This window comes from Leucoraja erinacea, chromosome 28 (genome assembly GCF_028641065.1).
Source record: "Leucoraja erinacea ecotype New England chromosome 28, Leri_hhj_1, whole genome shotgun sequence".
In the NCBI taxonomy this organism is placed as follows: Eukaryota; Metazoa; Chordata; class Chondrichthyes; order Rajiformes; family Rajidae; genus Leucoraja; species Leucoraja erinaceus.
This window is the reverse complement of record NC_073404.1, coordinates 5,869,314-5,890,734: the sequence shown is the minus strand read 5'-3', so window position 1 is coordinate 5,890,734 and position 21,421 is coordinate 5,869,314. Positions and strand designations below refer to the sequence as shown.

Genomic DNA, 21,421 nt, shown 5'->3' with positions numbered 1-21,421 from the left:
AATGGATTTGACAAAAAAGTTTCCCCAATTTACCTCATGTCTGAGGTGAAAGTGCTCTGTAATCTCGCCTCTTGAGTCGGATTTAAAGGGGAGAGGAGGAGGGGGGGGAGGTGGTGTTTCTCCTGAGGAAAAGAGCGGCGAGGAGAGAAGGAGGTGGAATTTGCTGGAAGATGGTGTAGAGGGGGAAGCGCCGGGTGGGCAGGGAGCGAGGGCAGTGCGGCCGAGGCGGGGCTGGGGCCGGAGCCCGGGGCTGGGGCCGGGGCGGGCGGGGGAGCGCCGCGTCCCTCGGTCATGGCGCTGTGCGGCACCAGCGCGGCGGCGGCGGCCGGCCAGCAGCGCCAGAGCGTCGCCAAGCTGATGGCTTATAACGGCGCCGGGGCCGCCCACCACCACCATCATCACAACCACCACCATCACCACAACCACCACCATCATCACCACAACAACAACAACCAGCAACAGCCACCTCCCCCTCAGTCGCATCCCCACCATCCTCATCTACATCCCGGGGGTGGTGTTGCCGGTGGAGGTGGTGCAGGAGGAGGAGGCGGCGGCGGCATCGGTACAGCCGTACACCCGGTCCAACATCACCACCACCCGGCCTCCGGCGCCGCCTCGTCGTCCTCCTCCTCTTCGTCCTCCTCGTCGGCGGCGGCGGCCGCTGCTGCTGCTGCTGCGGCGGCGGCAGCGGCAGCGGCGATGCTGAACCCGGCTCAAGCGCCGTATTTCCCGTCCCCGGCGCCCGCCGCCGCCGCCACGGTGCAAATCCACGCCGCCGCCGCCGCCAAGGCACATCAGCTGGACATCGAGCCCGACAGACCCATCGGATATGGAGCCTTCGGAGTAGTCTGGTAGGTGCGAGGCCAGTTGCCACGATTTTTGGATCTGTTGCTAAGAGTTTGCTCAGCAGGTCTTTTTTTCAGATAGCACGCCCAGCGCTGTGCAACCTCGCAGGTGCTCGGTACCAATTCTATTGTATCCGTTTGTATTTAAAACCCCACATTTGCTAACTTTGCACTCTCTCCCCTTCTGACACGGGACTTGCTTGTTTCAGACGGTTTTTGTTCTGTTACATTAGTTGAGCTCGATTTGGCATGTTAGGGGTGGTCACAATTTCAAAGTACGCTACTGGATGCATTAAAATTAGTTTGCCACTTGCCCTTTTTAATCGACTTAAGGAGTTGAGATTCATGTCACTGCTGCCCATGCAGTTAATTGAGAGGAAGTTTGATGGGTTTTGTTATTCAGGTGTTAAAGGTAGACGGTTACCGAAGATCTATTGACTTCTAATGGTACAGCGCGAAAATTCGGCAAGCGTTTTCCTGTTCTGGTCTTTCTTTCCAGAGATGCTGCCTGTCCCACTGAGTTACTCCAGCATTTAGTGTGTATCTTTGGCAGAAATCAACGTTGCTCAGCTTGCTATATGGACCGAAGGAAATTCAGCGGGACTTGCGACTTGTATATATTTTATACCCTTCTGCCTAAATCGAGAACGTAAAAGTTGCTGGGTTAGTATTTTTACCGTCTATCTTGAAGTATGTGTGTATGTGTAGCATTGGGTTACGAGGAATATTTTGTGGGTACTCGGTTAGTTTAAACTAAAGCATTGGATTTTTTAGCGTACTCACTACAGAGCTATTTGGAGCAATTACTTCCCAGAGTGTCTTGGGGTTGGACAAGGTTTTTTTCATTCTACATTTGTGACCGGCTTTGGCTTCAATTTGTGTAGCAAGGTGGAATCACTTGAGGCCTGTAAATTTGTGACTTGCCTTTCCGTAAAGCAACAATTGTTCATTTTTGTCTTTATTGGTGTATTTCAGCTGGTCACGTGAACTGGTTTCCAAAGAGTAAGCGTCGTGTAGTAATTGCAGATTTTCATAATCGCGGCGGTGTTACAGGTCATTAGCAAATTGTTGAGGCATGACACTTTGGTAGTCTTGACATTGCCGTATATCACTTGAGTAATTCTGATGAGACAACTTGCATATCTGATGTTGATTACAAATTTAGGAGGCCCCCATGCTGAAACTTTTGTCATTTATCATTTGTAAAAAATCTTTTGAAAATAACCGAGTAATCTGATCAAAGAATAATATGATGCTCATCATATTATTGATGATGGTTCTCAGAGTTATTAGTAAGGTTTTGTATAACCTTTGCGTGACAGCGATGTTGTTCGGTCAATGAATTGTTAGGGTGCAGTATAATGCAGATTATAATTTAGGCAATTAAATTAAAATATTGAGTTGCACTACATTTATCATTTATTATTCCACTCTACTGATCTTAACCCTTTAAAATGTGCACATGTTAGATATAATTAAGCAAAGTCTGTTGAATTGTAATATCAGCATCAAGAAAAAAGATTTGAATAAAGGTGGAATAAAGCAGGAAGTTTTCTATGGATATCCAGTGGATAGTGTGGACCAATGACACTAAATTGCAATTGTTATTTTTGAAAAATCCTCAGTCTTTGGAGATTAGGTCTTACTATATGATGTTAAATTTCACATGTAATTTTTTTATTTGAATTTAAACCACTTGGGTCCCTATAATCATACCCTGTTTTATTCTGAGATTATCAGAAAAATAAAGCATTTTTGAACAATTCTGGTTTAAGATGCATTCCCTATCGCAGCATAATTTCTACATCAGTGAAATTTAACATTAGGTTTATGTCTGCAATGGAACAGTTTTAGGTAGACACAAAATTACTGGAGAAACTCAGCGGGACAAGCAGCATCTCTGGAGAGAAGGAATGGGTGACGTTTCGGGTCGAGACCCTTCTTCAAATTGATGTCAGGGGAGTGGGCGGGACAGAGATAGAATGTAGTCAGAGACAGTAAGACTGGTGGGAAAACTGGGAAGGGGGAGTATATGGAGAGAGAGAGGGAAAGCAAGGGCTATTTGAAGTTAGAGAAGTCAATGTTCATACTGCTGGGGTGTAGGCTACTAAAGTGAAATATGAGGTGCTGTTCCTCCAATTTGTGTTGGGCATCACTGACAATGGAGGAGACCCAGGACAGAAAGGTCAGATTGGGAATGGGAGGGGGAGTTAAAGTGCAACCGGGAGATCAGATAGGTTAAGGTGGACTAAACGGAAGTGTTCAGTGAAATGATTGCTGAGCCTGCTTTTCGTCTTGTCGATGCACAGGAGTTGACACCTGGAACAGCAGATACAGTAAATGAGGTTGGAGGAGGTGCAAGTGAACCTCTGCCTCACCTGGAAAGACTGTCTGGGTCCTTGGATGGAGTCGATGGGGGAGGTAAAGGGACAGGTGTTGCATCTCCTGCGGTTGCAAGGGAAAGTGCCTGGAGAGGGGGTGGTTTAGGTAGGAAGGGACGAGTTGACCAGGGAGTTGTGGATGGAATGGTTCCTGCGGAAAGCAGAAAGGGGTGGAGATGGGAAGATGTGGCTAGTAGTGGGATCCCGTTGGAGGTGCCAAAAATGCTGGAGGATATGCTGTATGCGACGGCTGATGGGGTAGAAGGTGAGGACAAGGGGGACTCTGTCCTTGTTACGAATGAGGGTTGGGGGAGCAAGAGCGGAGCTGCAGGATATCGAGGAGACCCAAGTGAGAGCCTTGTCTATAATGGAAGAGGGGAACCCTCGTTTCCTAAAGAATGAGGACATCTCTGATGACCTGGTATGGGAAAACATCAGCCTGGGCCAGGGGCGGAAACCCTCAGAGAGGGGGAGGGGGGGGGGCAGGGAGGACACGTACCAAAAGGTGGACACCCTACAGGTTGGAAAGCAAATATGCAAGATCTCAAAATGGCAAGCAAGTGATAATTGGATTAAAATCCAATGACTAGGCAGAGAGACACCCTACCAAAGGATTTTATTAAAAATAACGCTTATGTAACTTATGTTGGTGGACTTAAGGTCCCTCATTTTAACTGCCCTCAAATAGTGGGAATAATCTTTAATTATTCCATTGTAGAGATCTGCAGTCAATGCTTTCTTGGTTCAATTAATACCTATGGTCAGTGCAACTGACCACAAGTGCTTGTTGGTACTATTTTTGTGAATTGGATGATCTTTTAAACATAAAATAGACAAAAATGCTGGAGTAACTCAGTGGGACAGGCAGCATCTCTGGAGAGAAGGAATGGGTGACTTTTCAGGTCGAGATCCTTCTTCAGACCTTTTAATCCTTCCAATTTTTTAAACATGTTTGGATCCACCAGGAATGTAGCCCAAGAATTTAAATGTTCAAAACTAGTCATTGGATTTTAATCCAATTATCATTTGCTTGCCTTTTTGAGATCTTGCACATTTGCTTTCCAACCTGTTGGTTTTTGTACCTCAATTTTTGTATTTTTCCCTCACTTTCATATTTTCCCAAATTGGGCCAGGTGTTTGATTCAACATTAGCATGTTTGTTTCCCAATTCTATTCCAGGACTTGAGCATATAATGTAGGTGAACACCTTGAAATACTTTTTTGATGTAATTTATTTAAGATATGTTAAACTGTCTCCTTGCTTTGATCTGAAGGATTTCTGAGAACATTGTAAAGAACTATCCAGCCAAATATTTATAATTCGCTCTACAACAGTGCAGATTACTGCATTTTCCCAATTGTTTGTGGATCTTGGGGTCCACAAACAAACAGCCTACATAGGCAATCCATTTGTTAGGTAAGGATTTTGATCCTGAGAGCTGTCCATTAGCCAATTTCCCTGCAAGTAATCTCATAGACATTAAACTATATTCTATTCTTCTGCATATATTCTTTATAAAATTATTTTTCTGCATTGAATAATCACCCTAATATCTATAGTTAGACCAAAGAGACGTATTGTATCCAGTCATTAATGAATAACCAGAAATATTACTGGCTTTGAAAAATGCTTTCAACATGTATTTATGAATTTGTGTAAATGGAATTTCCTCAAATTAAGATAATTTGTAACCTGGGAAGCCCCAGTATTTAAAAATGTAATTGTTGGCCATGTTATTTGAAATACTCCAAGGAGGACTAGAATGTGTAATGTTACATTTTAGCCAATTAAGTACATTTTCATGACAAATTGTCATATTCCCAAATTTATGCCACTGGTATTTCTCTCTAGTTAATACTCTATTCCTGACGCAGATTTCTGCGCAACACCATTGGCTGCATTCTGTTCAGATTTGCTTTTATCTAATCCTCGTCTTGCAAAATTTAAGATACACTTTTTACACTTCCCATCCAACAGTTTAAATGTTTAAATATCAAGTGCAATCTATATTTATTTCATTTTACATTATAGAGTCCTTTAACCACAGCTGACTTACGACTAACTGACCTACATTTTCTCAGCTTTTTAGAAGTTTAATTTGTTTTGCTTTGTGACCTAATTTTCCATTACACCTTTTTGGAAAACTTCAGTCTGCACTGATCTCCATTTCTTCTTGGGTTCTATTCCAAATGTCTTAAATTTCAGGCTTAAGTATTCTTCAATTAATTGCTTAGTAGCTAATGAGAGGAGTTAAATGGTTGATTGAGGATGAAATGATGGCTAAGTTTAGAAGAAAATTCGGCAACACCTCAAATTAAGAATACTTAAGGCATCATTGTCAAATTTCATAATTTGATGCTGTAAAGTGTTTATACACGTTATAAATTTGAATTTAGGGTGTGCATTGAATTTTGGGGTAAATAAAATTAATCTAACATAGTGTAGCATCTAACGTACTAAAACATGACACACAAAAAATTAACAGTCACATGATCTTTTTACATTGACTTGAAGGCTTTCTCAGAACTTTATTGAATATCTTGGAGGTATAGCGGGATGAAAATGTATAAATTTGCAGACCTTGCAGTGGATGCTGAATGATAGTTTAAAACAGTGAGGTGGTACATTTTAGGAGAATAAATGTGCATGGTTCGATTTTACTGGATGTAGATAATTTGAAGAATTTTATATATCAGTCCTTGGCTGTATTTATCACTTTCAATGTCATTAGAACTTAAAGTCAATTTATTTATTTTTTCACATACAATAGTAAAAAGTTTTTGTGGCGTGCTAACCAGTTAGCAGAAAGACAATACATGATTACAATCGAGCCATTCATAATGTGCAGATGCATGATTAGGGAATAACGTTTAGTGCAAGATAAAGCCAGTAATGTCCGATCAAAATAGTCCGAGGGTCTCCAATGAGGTAGATTGTAGTTCAGGACTGCTCTTTAGTTGTGGTAGGATGGTTCAGTTGCCTGTTAATAGCTGGGAAGAAACTGGCCTTGAATTTGGTGGTGTGTGTTTACGCTCTTCTATGCCTCTTGCCTGATGGGGGAGGAGAGAAGAGGGAGTGGCCAGGGTGTGACTCATCCTTGATAATGCAGCTGGCCTTGCCGAGGCAGTGTGAGGTAGAAATAGAGTCAATGGAAGGAAGGTTGGATTGTGTGATGGTCTGAGCTGCATCCACAATTCTCTAGAAGAATGAGTGCAAACAAGGATGGTTATGCAAAACCTGCTCTCAATTGATCTTTGGTTGATTGTTGTCCATTTCTAGAAGGATGCCAATGCTCTGATGCTGAAAATATCTACCTGAATGGTACTTGAAAAGGGCATGCATTGTGAGAATAGAGAAGTTGGTGTTACTCTCGTCTTGACCAAGTGGTTCAGGGGGGAAAATAAGAGAGCTTTTAAATTTATTTGAAACTCTCATTGATAAGTTCCACTAATAGCTTGGGTGTAATCCAGATAATTGGCAGACAAATTAGAGTATTATGAAACCTTACGCAGCAGTAATGATCTGGATTCCACTACCAGCAAAGCTGTAGAAGCGTAGCTGATAAAATTTGGTGATACAGAAGGAAATATTTGTAGTACGTATGGGAAGTACACGAGGCAAATTACCTCCCATGCTGCATGACTAATTTATCATCCACTGAGTTATTTGTCTGGAGAAGAGTATTTGTTGACTATTTTGCTTGTTTAAGGCATTAACGCCTTTAATTTGAGTTTTAATGGTTGTGCTGCAATGGTCTTATTGGTTTATCCTGAATGTTGCTTTGCATAACTTTCTTTTGTTTCCCATTAAAATTTCCTTGGTGAGTGATATTAGAGCATGTTGGCTAAATGCTGTAAAATCTCTTGATCTCTGATGTGTACTAATACTTTAATATCGTAACAAGGATTGGGTTTTAAAGTAAAAACTGCAACATATTAGTGCATCTTTAAGAAATGTTCAAGATTTGGATCCTATAAATTAAACATGATTTGAAATTGAAGTTTAGTTTACTGTCAAGTGTACTGAGGTACAGTGAAAAGCTTTTGCTGTGTGCTAACCAGTCAGCGGAAAGGCAATACATCATTACAACTCGGCTTGCTGATGCATGTAGGTTTTGTTAGTGTCAAGTTTAAGATCCACACATGCTTTCTACATTGAATATTTTCAGATTCCTGCCTTCGCACTATTGTGTTTGTAAGAAGGCTGTTTCTTGTGTTTTCTGTCAGAAGCCAGAGAACCATGTTTCCAGAGTATCTCTAGAACTCGGTATGTAATCTGCTTTTGTGCATGCTGTAGTAGTTGTGTTCATATATCTGGGAGACCTGTGAACTTTGAGCTGGTGTGGGTATTTATGGAGTTGAATAATATTGATGGGTAGAACAATGTGGATTAGTTTGAATGGATAGGAGGAATTTTAGCAACTTCAACAATTGTTTTCTAAATAAGGATGTGCATGTTTTACTGCATGACAATGAAGTAGTGAAAATATTGTATTTCATAAATGTATTTGTATATTATGAATATAAAGTGGATAGATTTTTTTTACATTTACGGCATTGTCTAGTCTATAAATTCACGGTATTGTCAAATCTCTGTAACATTATCTAGTTAATGCATTATGTACAAAGCATCATTACCATTCATGTGGCCTCATTGAACAATATATGAATGAATAAGGTTATTGGCCAAGTATTCACATGCAAGGAATTTGCCTTGGTGCTCCACCTGCAAGTGACAACATGACATACAGTGACAGTTAAGAATGATACATAAAACATTAAACATTAATAATAAAACATTATTGATTAAACATGTGAATTAAATAAAATACCAGAGCAAAAGGAGGCTACAGATTTTTGATTATTGAGTAGAGCTACTACTCGTGGAAAAAAAGCTGTTTTTAAGTCTGGCTGTGGCAGCTTTGACAGTTTGGAGTCGCCTTCCAGAGGGAAATGATTCAAAGAGTTTGTGGTCAGGGTGAGAGGGGTCAGAGATTATCTTACCCGCTCGCTTCATGGCCCTTGTGGTGTACGGTTCATCAACGGAGGGAAGGTTGCAGCCAATAACCTTCTCAACTGACCGGACAATTTGCTGCAACCTCCGGGGTCGTGCTTGGTGACTGAGCCAAACCAGACCATGATGGAGAAGGTGAGGACAGACTCTATGATGGCCGTATAGAATTGGACCATCATTGCCTGTGGCAGATTGTGCTTCCTCAGCTGCCACAGGAAGTACATCCTCTGTTGTGCCTTTTTGACTGTGGAGTCGATGGTAGCCCCTCACTTAACGTCCTTGGAGATGATGGTTCCCAGGAACTTAAAAAACTCCACAGATGTGACTGGTGTTGTTGATGGTGAGTGAGGAGAGGGGAGCTCTCCTAAAGTTGACAATCAATTCCGCTGTCTTGAGAGCGTTGAGCTCCAGGTTGGTGCAATGGCACCAGGACGTCAGCAGTCTGTAGGCAGATTCTTCCCCATCCTGGATCAGTCCAATCAGGGTTGTGTCGTTCGCAAACTTGAGAAGCTTGATATAGGAGTCGGTAGAGGTGCAGTCATTGATGTAGGGAGAGTAGAGGGGAGAGTACGCAGCCTTGCGGTGCTCTTATGCTGAGGGTTTGCGGGTCCAAGATGTGCTTTCCCAGCCTCGCATGGTGTTTCCTGTCTGTTAGAAAGCTGGTGATCCACCGACAGAGGGGTTCAGGCACAGTCAACTCGGAAAGTTTGGAGTTGAGTAGCTCTGGCACAATGGTGTTGAATGCAGAGCAAAAATCAACAAACAAAATCCTCGCATAGGTTCCCTGGCGGGATAGGTGCTGGAGGATGAAGTACAGGCCCAGGTTGACTGCGTCATCCACAGATTTATTGGCCCGATATGCAAACTGCAGAGGGTCCAGCAGGGGGTTCATGATATTTTTCAGCTTGGCCAGCACAAGCCTTCCAAGGGTCTTCATATCTACAGAGGTCAGTGCGACAGGTCTGAAGTCATTAAGACGAGTAATCCTTGCCTTTTTGGGTACAGGGACAATAGTGGAGACTTTTAAGCTGGCCGGGACAGTACAGATTTGTGGGGACTGGTTGAAAATGTCTGTAGGCCGGTGCCAGTTGTTCAGCACAGAGCTTGAGAGTAGAGGGGGAAACATTGTCCGGTCCTGGAGATTTCTGGCTTTTCTGACTTCTGAAAAGCCTCTCCTATTTTATTGTTAATGATTGAGAAGTGATATTGTGCAGCACGGAGGGTGTGGGTAATTGGGTGTGAAGTGGTGAATGGAGTGGGGCGGGTGAGAAAGGGTCCAGTCAACTCGGAAAGTTTGGTGTTGGCAGAGCTGTTACATAGGACACAGCCCAGTAGGTCCAGGATCTTGGATTGCATTCTTACCTCGGTCTTTGCATTGGCTGCCACAAGCTTCTATCCTTGTGTCCCTTAACATTCCGGAAGTGGCGGCTCTGTTGACAGCAGCGGCTCGCCAGTAGTCCGTCTGTTTTTTACTTTTTGTTGTTGTTTTCTTTTGAATTGTTTTAGTTAAATTTTAGTTTATTAGGTTGTGTTTATGTGCGGGGGGGGGGGGGGGGGTGAAACATGTTTTTTTGTCTCTTCGGGGGAATGGGACTCTTTTTGTCGTATCCCCCTTCTCTGCCTCCGTCTGCACTGAGGCCTAATGGCAGAGCTGGCGGCCTTCAACTGCGACCGACCTCGAGGCTCCGGAAGCAGAGGCAGCCAGGCCTTACCAGGGCTCTCGCTTAACTTTTTTTCCCTGTTGCCAGCCGGGCAACCTTGACAGCTTTTTAGGTTGCCAAATGACAGTTTAGATGGTCTTTAAAGACGGTTTGCATGACACGTGCGATAATGTGCTCGGACGAAGTGCATAGTCACCAGTCGGAATTATGCTCAATGAAGCAGTCCAATATTATGTTCAAGAAGGAACTGCAGATGCTGGAAAATCGAAGGTAGACAAAAGTGCTGGAGAAACTCAGCGGGTGCAGCAGCATCTATGGAGCGAAGGAAATGGGCAACGTTTCAGGCCTGAAAAAGAGTTTTGGCCCGAAACGTTGCCTATTTCCTTCGCTCCATAGATGCTGCTGCATCCGCTGAGTTTCTCCAGCTCTTTTGTCTACCTTCACATATTATTTCTGCTTCAAATAACTCACAAACTAAACATATTCTCCAATCAAGACATGATATATACCACAATGACATGCAGCAAAATTATAATACAGTATCTCAACTCTTTTTACACATTACAATTCATGCAATTTCTATTATTTCTTTCCACTTCCAAACAAAAATGTGGTTGGATTATTCAGCGTATGATCAACTTGTGTCAATAAATCCTGGACCATGGTAACATGTATGCGTACCATGCACACTACAGATTTATGCAAGCATGTTTTCTGTGAAGGACCGAAAATTTATCCACAACAAAATATACAGGATGCAAGGAATTTTCTAAAGGCATTTTATGATAATAGCTGTTAAAACTGACTATACCCATCTGACATGTTAAATATTACACTAACTGACAAGAGATGGCCAAAGGACATAACTGCAGCAAGTGTTCTTTTGGTAATATGTTTAAAGGCGTGTCAAAACAAATAATAATATTGGGCATTAAAACACATTTGATTGCATTCCGTTATCAAACATAGTCAATGTTCACTCTGTAGACCATGAAGCACAATAGAGTTAGGGGGTGTGTGTGAATCAGTGCGGGGTGGATAGATGGTGGGGGGGTGGTTTGAGAAGGCAATCGATGCAGAATGGATGGATTGAGGCAGGTGAATTAGTACGTGTTGGTTGGAGTATGTAAAATTGTTAGGGGAGAGCACTGGGGATGTCGGTGGTGTTGAATGGGGGGTTCAGTAAAGCATGAATGGGGGTAGTCAAAAATGCTGGAGAAATTCAGCGAGTGAGGCAGCATCTATGGAGCTAAGGAAATAGGCAATGTTTCGGGTAGAGACCCTTCTTCAGACTGTTCCCCCCCCCCATTCTTCTTGAATGGGGAATCGGTACAGGATGGATGGGAAGGGGGGGGGGGTCAGCACAGGATGAATGGAAGGGGATCAGTACAGGATGAATGGGGGGGGGATCAGGACAGTGTGGATCGGAGGGTCTGGGCAGGATGAATGGGGGGAGAAGTGCAGCAAGGGGGGGGTCAGTGTAGGATGGTGGCAGGAGAATCAATGCGAGATGGGGAGGGGAGCACAGGGGATGTCAGTGAGGACTGAATAGAGGAGGGAATGGGGATCAGTGCGGGATGGAGAGGAGGGGTCCAAGGATAAGAGGGGTGGAGGGGGGCGTACAAGAGAGAGGGGGGGGCAGTGGAGGTGGGGAGGAAGGAAGGTCAGTGCTCCTCGGACAACATCTCCCCGCTGCCTTGGCCGTCCCTGTCCAACGCAAAAGTGCTGCCGCCAAAGGGGGAGACAGTTGGGATCTCCTCGCCACCGCCTCCCCTCCTCCGCCAGCCGACAGGAAGGTGCGGGGCCGAGCGGTGCAGGTGCTTCAGACGGCGGAAGGAGGCCTCCCTCTCCCTTTCCCTCTCCCTTGCAAATCCGCCAACGGCGCTTTCAAAACAACCCCTCTCACACGCCGAGACCGGGAGGAGGGAGGAGGGAGAGGGAGGCCTCCTTCCGCCGGTGCTGTTGCTGCTGTTCGGGGCCCGTCATTCGCTCCGACCCTTCGTCACCACGCACCTAGTATCTTTGCCCCGCAATCAAAGATACTAGAGGAATACTGACACTGACACTAAACGTCATGTTCCTATTCTCCAGAGATGCTGCCTGACCCGCGGAGTTACTCCAGTTATTTGTGTTTATCGGTATAAACTAGTATTTGATTGCCAAGCCGGGCAAAATGAGTCTCCGTTTAGCTTGCCCGGCGGCACTTTGGGGTGGTCAATGGCACCCGGGCAACCGCTAATTTCGAGCCCTTCTTACCAACGCGAGGCTGGCCGAATTCGGAGCTGTGGCGGTGGCCTGGCTTTGGAGCTGTGGCTGCGACCAGAATTCGGGGCTAGGCCGCGGGCCAGTGGACGACATCGTCAGGAGCTCACAGGTCACAGGCTGGTGACCTGTTTTTCCGGAGCTCCCGCAAATACAGCTGCGTGAGCTCCAGAAAAACTACGGCTGGAGGGCGGCAGCTTCGACCACCCCGGGCCACGGAACTCGGTTGAGCTGCGGAACTTACTCACCAACATCCGGCGGGGTCATAACATCGGAAGCCTGGATCGCCTCAGTGCAGAGGGAGAATAAGGAGGGAAGAGACAGAGACTTTAAGACTTTTGCCTCCATCACAGTGAGGAGGTGCCTGGTGAACTCACTGTGGTGGATGTTAATTTGTGTTTATTGTATGTTTCGTTATTTATTATTATATGTATGACTGCAGGCAACAAAATTTCGTTCAGACCGAAAGGTCTGAATGACAATAAAGGAATCCAATCCAATGTAGTCCTGCAGCATGGAATTTGCCAGACAGGATTCACTTAACGACATTCAGTCATATTGTAAGACCAAGATTCAGGCAGAACTGTGCTTTCAATTTTGATCTTTCCACAGTGTTTGATGTTTTTCTTGGTGTGCATCGCTGAGAACAGCCCATAGAATTAGAATTAGAATTACCTTTATTGTCATTCAGAGTCTGAACGAAATTTCGTGCCTGAAGTCATACATACAATAATACAATAATAAACAACAATAAACACAAATTAACATCCACCACAGTGAGTCCTCCAAGCACCTCCTCACTGGTGGAGGCAAAAATCTTAGGGCTGCAGTCTCTTCCCTCTTCTCCCTCTGTGCTGAACCGATACCATAGATCAGTGTTACGCAGATGCTTGGAATGATCCTTGATAAGGAACCATGCATTCTTTTTGAGACCTTTGTAAATGCACAGTCCACAGAGGTGAATGACTATCTCAGAAGAGATCAGATGGGAGGACCAATGGGGTCTTGTGAAATGTTTCTCAATGCACTTGTATTGTTATGGGGTAGTAGAAGCTGTTGAATATCTGTAGTTGCAGGGCAAGTGTGATATCCTGTACTTTAAAACGGCAGTTGGTGTACATCTTGGTCTCAGCAGTCATGGTTTTTACTAGAAAATTCTTAGAAAACATATTGTTAAATTGCACTCATCTCAATGGTCTTTGTTTACCACATCCATTGGTTTAAGCAGCAGCAACAGTATTTCACAATCTTTATTGCAGTTGATGGGCAATATTAAAAGGTTTTTGTAAGTTGAACATTTGAACACGTGATCATTGCAGCTTTTATTGAAGTTCTAGCACACTTGTTTTAGAATACAATTATGTAGGCAAGCTAGCCATCAGAAAAAAAACTTCATGTCCCAATTGTCATAGTCAAATCTTTGGTTACAGTCTTAATGCTTTTAACATGTGTTTATTCTTTGATCTCAAAGTTGTTTAGACTGCCTATTTATTTTATTTACTACTTATCCATCTTCCTCTTCCTTTGTTCTCCTTCCTCATAATGATCCTTCTGAGGTTCCCATACTCCTGCCAGATTCTCAAATATCACCAGCAAAACCTCTTTGTTAGGATGTGCTGGCTCTGGAGAGGGTCCAGAGGATGTTTACTAGAGTGATCACAGTGTCTTATTGAAACATATAAGATTATTAAGGGATTGGACATGCTAGAGGCAGGAAACATGTGCCTGATGTTGAGGGAGTCACAGTTTAAGAATAAGGGGTAAGCCATTTAGAACGGAGATGAGGAAAAACTTTTTCACAAAGTTGTGAGTCTGTGGAATTCTCTGCCTCAGAGGGCGATTGAGGCTAGTTCTCTGGATGCTTTCAAGAGAGCTAGACAGAGCTCTTAAAGATAGTGGAGTCAAGGGATATGGGGAGAAGGCGGGAACGGGGTACTGATTGTGGATGATCAGCCATGATCACATTGAATGGCGGTGCTGGCTCGACAGGACGAATGGCCTACTCCTGCACTTATTGTCTATTAATCCCAGTAACAAGTAGGTTAACATATGATGAGCGTTTGACGGCACTGGGCCTATACTCGCTGGAGTTTAGAAGAACGAGGGTGGACCTAATTGAAATGTACAGAATAGTGAAAGGCTTAGCTAGACTGGATTTGGAAAGGATGTTTCCACTAGCGGGAACCAGCAGGACCATAGGTCATAGCCTCAGAATTAAAGGACGTTCCTTTAGGAAGGAGATGAGGAGGAATTTCTTCGGTCAGAGGGTGGTGAATCTGGAATTTTGAGGCCAAGTCAATGGATATATTTAAGGCAGAGGTAGATTCTTAATTCGTACTTGTGTCGGAGGTTATGGGGAGAAGGCAGGAGAATGGGATTAGGAGGGAGAGATCAGCCATGATTGAATGTCTGAAGAAGGGTCTCGACCCGCAATGACACCCATTCCTTCTCTCCAGAGATGCTGCCTGTCACGCTGAGTTACTCCAGCATTTTGTGTCTATCTTTAAACCAGCATTAGCAATTCTTTCCTACACAGCCATGAATAAATGGCCTAATTCTGCTCCTATCACAAGATTTATGATCTTTGACTGAAGTGGTCTTGGTCCTGCAGTGTAACCTGTCTGATTTGTAAAGGTTCTTCTGCCCTAGAAACTGTCTCAATACACAGAATTCTACAACCCTGTCCGTGTTATCCCACCAGTCACCAATTTGCCCTGTCCTCTATTTTTGAATTTGCTAACACATGACATTAGCAGTAATCCTCGGATTACAACCATTTTTAACGTATTTTTAAAAAAAAATGTTTTAGCTTTTTTCTGTTATTGGTACTGCAATGTATTAGGAATGCCATTGAATGCAACGGGTTGATTTTTTTCTTTTTCGGTGAATAATGTTTCAATAATGAGTTTAATCTCAAAACATAGCGCCAAATGAATTTGTCATGTAGTTCAACCAACAACTGAATTTGTTTTTTGTTTTGAATTTTGGAGAATGTTGAATGAGGGACCATGATTACAATATACTGGGGAAATCTTAAAATTGAGCCGAATTGGAATTTAGTAGAGAGTATTGAATCTGGAATTCTATATCCTGGATATTATTCAAGGTTAGATCATTGGAGGTATTTAAAAGGAGAGTAAATGTTTGAAAGGTTTGAAAAAAAGTGCAGCAAAGCGACAAAGCACTTAATTCAGTCTGAAAAGTTGTGTATTACTTTACCTAAATGGTTTGACACAGTATTTTCAATACTTTGTATCAAAAAAGAATTTCCGCCTCGAAGCTTTGTTCTCCAATTATCAATAAGGTAAATGACATCTCTGAACCTGTGACAGGTGCAACCTGGTTCAAGACCCCAAAAATGGTCTTCTATAACTGGAAGACAGGTATGGCCTAGACAAGGCCATCGGGAAAGGAAAGGGACATTTTCAGTCTAAACTAGAGGATCAGGTAGACCTTTGGCAGCTGTGGCAGGGCTTGCATGCCATTACTTCCTCTAAGGTGGAAACCAAGTAAAAAGTGCTACATCGCTCCCAGATGAGCTCAATGTTTTTTGTGCTCACTGTGAAATAAAGAGCCTCTCTATCTTCTCAAGCCCCAAATGACACTGTAATCTGTTGTCAAGATTCTTAACGAGGGTGAACTTTTGAAAAGCTCCCAGGCCGCATTCATAAAACCTGCGTGGTCCTACTGGCTGGAGATTTTGCGGACATAGTCAACCTTTTACCTGAGAGGCAAGGTCTCTTTAAAGACATCCTGCTTTAAAAGGACATCCAAAATATAGGTGCTTAAGAAGAGCAAGATGACATGCCTGAACAACTATTGACTGGAGGTACTAATGCATTTCTCTTTGAGAGCGTGGTTATGATGCATATCAATTCCTGCCAGAGCAAGCATCTGGACGCACAACAAATCAACGAAGCATAATCTCTGGCTGGGGTCTCAACCCAAAACGTCGCATATTCCTTTTCTCCAGAGATGCAGTCTGGCCCGCTGAATTACTCCAGCACTTTGTATCTAAACCAGCTTCTGCAGTTCCTTCCGACGTATTCTTTGCCTCTCCACTCTGCACTGGACCACGTGGGCAAAAGGAATGCATATCAGGCTGTTGATCATTGACTACAGCATGGCATTCAACACCATCATCCCCTCTAAACGTGTTACATAACTCGGAGCAGTCTCTGCTCATACCTTTGCAATTGGATCCACAATTTCCTCATCGGCAGACCATAACCAGTATGAATTGGGAACAATACTTCCTTCTCTAACCATCAGCACAGGAGCAGCTCACAAATGCTTACTCAATCCCATGCTGTACTCTATACACATGACTGTGTAGTCAGACGCAGTGCCAATGCCATCTTTACATTCTCTGACAATGCTAGCACTGTGGGATGAATAATGGATAGTGATGAGTCCAAGTACAGGAGGGAGATTGATAATTTGATTGGTACTAGCGCAACAATCTTGCTCTCAACATCAGCAAGACTGAGGAACTGATTGACTTCAGGAAAGGAAAACAGGTTATCCATAAACCTGTCTTCATTGGGACAGCAGTGGAGGGAGTCGACATCAAGCTCCTGGGCTTGCGTAACTGAAAATCTGTCTGGGGCTATTGATGCAGTCACAAAGTGAGCTCATCAACGCCTCAACTTGGATTGAGGAGATTTCGTATGTTGTCGAATACTCTATATCAAACATCTCAACATGGTTGCGCAAACCCAGCTGATTGCATAATGGCCAGGTTTGGTAACTGAATACACTGGAAAGAAACATCACCCATTCCTTCTATCCAGAGATGCTGCCTGTCTGCTGAGTTACTCCAGCATTTTGTCTATGCAGGAAAGAAGTAGGCTGCAGAAAGTGTGAACTTTGCTCAGACTATCATGGGTACTGAACTCCCCACTGTAGAAAGGAGCTACAGGAGGTGATGCCTCAAAGGCACCTAGTATCATCAAAGATCCCCACCATCCTGACCACACTCTCATCTTGCTGCTACCATTGGGAAGAAGGTACGGTAGCCTGCGAGCTGTGCCCAGGTTCAAAAACAGTTTTGTCCTGTTAATCAACAGGCTTTTGAACACTGCACAACACGAAACACTACTCCAGCAACTTTGACCTACTATAGATTTTGCTTTGTTTGAACTATTGTAGTCTGGTTGCCTGGTATTACAGATTATTTTTTACAGCTTGGTTTGGTAACAGATTTGCCCAAGACTGCAAGAAATTGCAGTTGTGGACCATATTCCACACCATTGACTCCATCTGCACTTCACACTGCATCGGGAAAGCAGTCGGTATAATTAAAGGTCAATCCCATCAGGCAGAAAATATAGAAACAATAAAAGTGCACATCACCAGACTCTGAAACGGCTTATTTCCTTGTGTTATCAGGCTTCTGAATGACCCTTCCACAAGTTGGGGCACAGTCTGATTCTCTATCTCATTGAGGACTTTGTCTCTGGACTTGTGGTACTATAATGCTGAGAACTATATTCTGTAGGAGATGTATTTCCCAGTGGCGGAAGGAACTGCAGGTTCTAGTTTAAAATGAAGATAAACACAAACTGGAGTAACTCCATTTTACTATGTTTATTCTCATAGTTATTCTTTATAATCAGATTGGCTGCAAAGTTGTTTACAATCCAGCTTCACTGTGCTAGTTAGGATAAATAGCAAATTGGAAACTGGAATAACCCTTCCATTCTTGGCAACTGTACAGTTGTTCAATTAGATCCTTGCTGTCCTTCATTCCAACACCTTTCTTTACCATGATCAAATTCTCCCTGCCTCTGGATCCTCCCAAATTTTAACTTGGGGAGGAAGGAACTGTAGATGCTGGTTTACACCAAAGATAGACACAAAATGCTGGAGTAATTGTGCAGGACAGGCAGCATCTCTTGAGAGGAGGAGTGGGTGAAGTTTTGGGTCAAGACCCTTCTTCAGACTTTGTTATACATGGTATTCTTGAGTTTGGTTTGATTGTATTTATGTACAGTGTTATCTGATTTAATTGGATAGCATGTAAAACAGTGCTTTTCACTATACCTTGGTACACATGACAGTAATAAATATACATGATTGATTGTTGTATATTTGTTTTGAATTAATATGCCTGTTAAACTGCAGCAAGTGAGAATTTCAGTGTTCTGTTGCTGGTACATATGACAATTGGTACACAATATTGCCCAAGTGGGGGGGAGCGGACTGGCAGTTTGTTTATCTGAATATAAACAAGACCCAGACACCTGTTTTTTTTGCAGCACATGCACAGTGGTTCCATATGCCTTTTTCAATATCTGAATGACTGACAGGAACTACATGCAGCTATCAGCAAATCTTACTTCTTAGTGTCAAATTCTTAATTCCTTGGCATTCTTGTTCAATCTTTTTTTGCACTTTTTAAGATAATTTTAATCTCTTAGGATCACAATTTTTTGATCTTCTAGATTTTGGACGATTCTGAAATAGCAAATGATTCACAAACATTGAATTTTTACTTGCCTTTAAATTGATCGTAAAGCTGGACCCAGGTTTTTTCTTGTATTATGAAAGTATTTGCATGCTTTTTATACATTTGAGAATATTCTATACTAAACTGGTATGTTTTCTCTGGAATGCCAGTGGCTGCGGGGAGACCTGATAGAAGTACCGTATTTCCCGGCAATGAAGATGCACCTGCGTCGAAGACGCACCCCCATTTTGAGTTGCTAAATTTTGGGGGTGAAAAGGCTAGCGGGACAGGATCAAGAGTTTGGTTTAGTCCAGGGGTCGGCAACCTTTTTTGCATAGAGGCCAGGACCCATGTTTGTGATCAGATCGCCATAGTTAATAAATGGAGGTAATAATACATACTAACTTAATTAGTAATAATGCATACTAATAATACATAAATTAGTAATAATACATATGTGTTTTTCAATTAGGTTTCTGCAGTTTCCAGATTGCCTGCACATGCCCCGGGACTGGCTGCAGTTCCTAGATCCCTCGCGTCCCCTGGACTGGCTGTAGTGCCCAAGTCGCCTGCGAGCCCCGGGACTAGCTGCAGTTTCCAGGTTGCCTGCGAGCCCCGGGACTAGCTGCCGTTCCCAAGTCGTCTGTGAGCCCCGGGACTAGTTGCAGTTTCCAGGTCGCCTACGAGCCCCAGGACTAGCTGCACTTCCCAAGTCACCTGTGAGCCCTGGGTCTAGCTGCTTTTCCGCTGCCCTGCGGCCGCTCGCAGCCACCTGAGCTACTGAGTGAGTTGCTGGCATGATCCCTGACCCCCTCCTTCTCAACGCTCCTGCCCTCTTCGCAACTTTACCCCTGGCGGCCCAGCCGTGCCGACTCCCAGGCCAGACTCTCCCCCCCCCCCCAGTTGTACTGCCCTTTTACAGCTGCTGTACTGAGGGATAGCCAAGTCTCTTTCTTGGCTAACGATCTAACCTTCGTCCTCCAGGACGCATGTACATTTTCGGGCCTTATTTCAGGGTAAAAAATAGTGTCTTCATTACCGGGCAATACAGTGTATAAAATATGAGTGGGGTGGATAGGGGAGATAGGGGAGACGGTCAGTACCTTGTTCCCCAGGATGGAAAATGAAATACTGGAGGGCAAAGCTTTAAGGTTACTGTATGTGCAGGTTGATAAGACGTGGTCTTGGCATCATGTTCTGCACAGATATAGAGCGCCAAAGGGCCTGTTTTTATGATTTTTGCTTCATTTAAGCAATTTCATGATTACTGCGTATGATTGTAAAATCTGGAAGCAAGGGAAGAATATTGATTTTTAAAGTGAAATGTTTTACTGGTAATATTTGATACCTAGATCCATGAAAATAGAACCCTGGAGATTGAAGGATATGCTTGTGATTGGAGCTCATTAAAAGTTCACCAGATTGATTTCTGCGATTGAAGGTTTGTTGAATGAAGAGAACAAGTAGATTGATCTTGTATTCATGGTTTTTCGATCTTACTTGAAGCTGGGGACTGTGGCTCCCTTCCTAAACTGACATGGACATCTTTTAATGTCCTGGTTTTAACAAAACTTAGGATCAGCAAGGAGAAGGATTTGAAGACGTTTTTAGAGCATATAGATAAACTGTGGCCCAAAAGCAAGGCCGAGATAATGTGGGGAAAAATGTATCCACTTTGTACAATACAAAAAAGTTTTTTTAGCCTGCTTCCATAATATTCAAACGGGTCTATTGACTTGTACACAGGGGCACCTGTAGATGCAACTAGTGATTATGAATGCAAGTAGTGCATTGGTTTTTATTAAAAGAGGATTTGTGTGCCCTATGATGTTAGCCTGCTGCAATTTGAGTCATGGCCAAGACCACTTGATCCCAAACTTAGACAAGCTATAGTCCAAACATGAGCCAAAGTCCTAGAAGTGAGGCGACTGTCCTTGATATTTAAGGCAGTATTTCACCAACTGTGGCATTTAGGTGTTCTGGTAAAACTGATTGAAAGAAAAATGCTCCAATAGTTGGAGTCCATCAAAGCTAGATGATTGTAATTATCAAAAAGTCAAACACCTTAGACTTAGGACATGAATTGAAGACTACCTTGGGACATTTTTTTACAGCCCAACGACCTTCAGTTACTTTGTCAATGGTCTGCCATGTCATAAATGGGAATGTGTGGTCAATGGTGAAAAATGTTCAATTTCATGCACTGAATACCTGAATGTTGTGAAAGTAATTTGTGCCACAAGTGCCAGACATTGTCCATTTACATCAAAAATGTAACCATTTACTCCTGACATTCAGTGGCATTACTATTGCTGGGTTATCATCACATCCTGTGGGTCACCATTGATTAGAAACTCAGTTGGACCAATCACAAATAGCATGATTCAATAGCAGGTTTAGAGACTGGGTAGGTATCCTGTTGTTTCACTGAATGTTCTCCATGTGCTTGGATAATTGTGGCTGCAGCAGCTCAAAACATGGAATGAGCTTGGACAGAGTCTGAAGAAGGGTCACGACCCAAAATGTCACTGGTTCATGTTCTCCAGAGATGCTGCCTGACCTGCAGTATTACTCTAGCACTTTATCATTTTTCAAGGCATAGCACCATCAGGACAAAACGACCTGCTTGATTAGCACTCCATCACCACCCTAAACAACCACTCCCCCTCCTAGGCATGCTGTGGCTGTGAACTGCATTTACAGTCTTCAAAAGTACTGTCTAATCAGCATCTTAACACCATTAAGGACGAAAAGGCAGCAAGAATATGAACACCAACTCTTTATGCGCACAACTGACCTGTGAATAT

At 43.3% G+C, this 21,421-nt stretch overlaps 1 protein-coding gene across 3 annotated transcripts in view; it reads left to right on the top strand.

Moving 5' to 3' along the window:
• The first annotated feature begins 256 nt into the window (after positions 1 to 256).
• Positions 257 to 21,421, top strand: part of nlk2 (nemo-like kinase, type 2) — a 135,169-nt gene continuing 114,004 nt past the window's right edge. For 2 of the 3 annotated variants that reach the window (XM_055657584.1, XM_055657582.1), the window contains exon 1: positions 257 to 851. In XM_055657584.1, coding sequence (XP_055513559.1) covers positions 292 to 851 — 560 coding nt within the window. In that variant the 5' untranslated portion in view covers positions 257 to 291. The remainder of the gene's footprint in view (positions 852 to 21,421) is intronic. The other variant, XR_008725690.1, reaches the window with a different exon arrangement.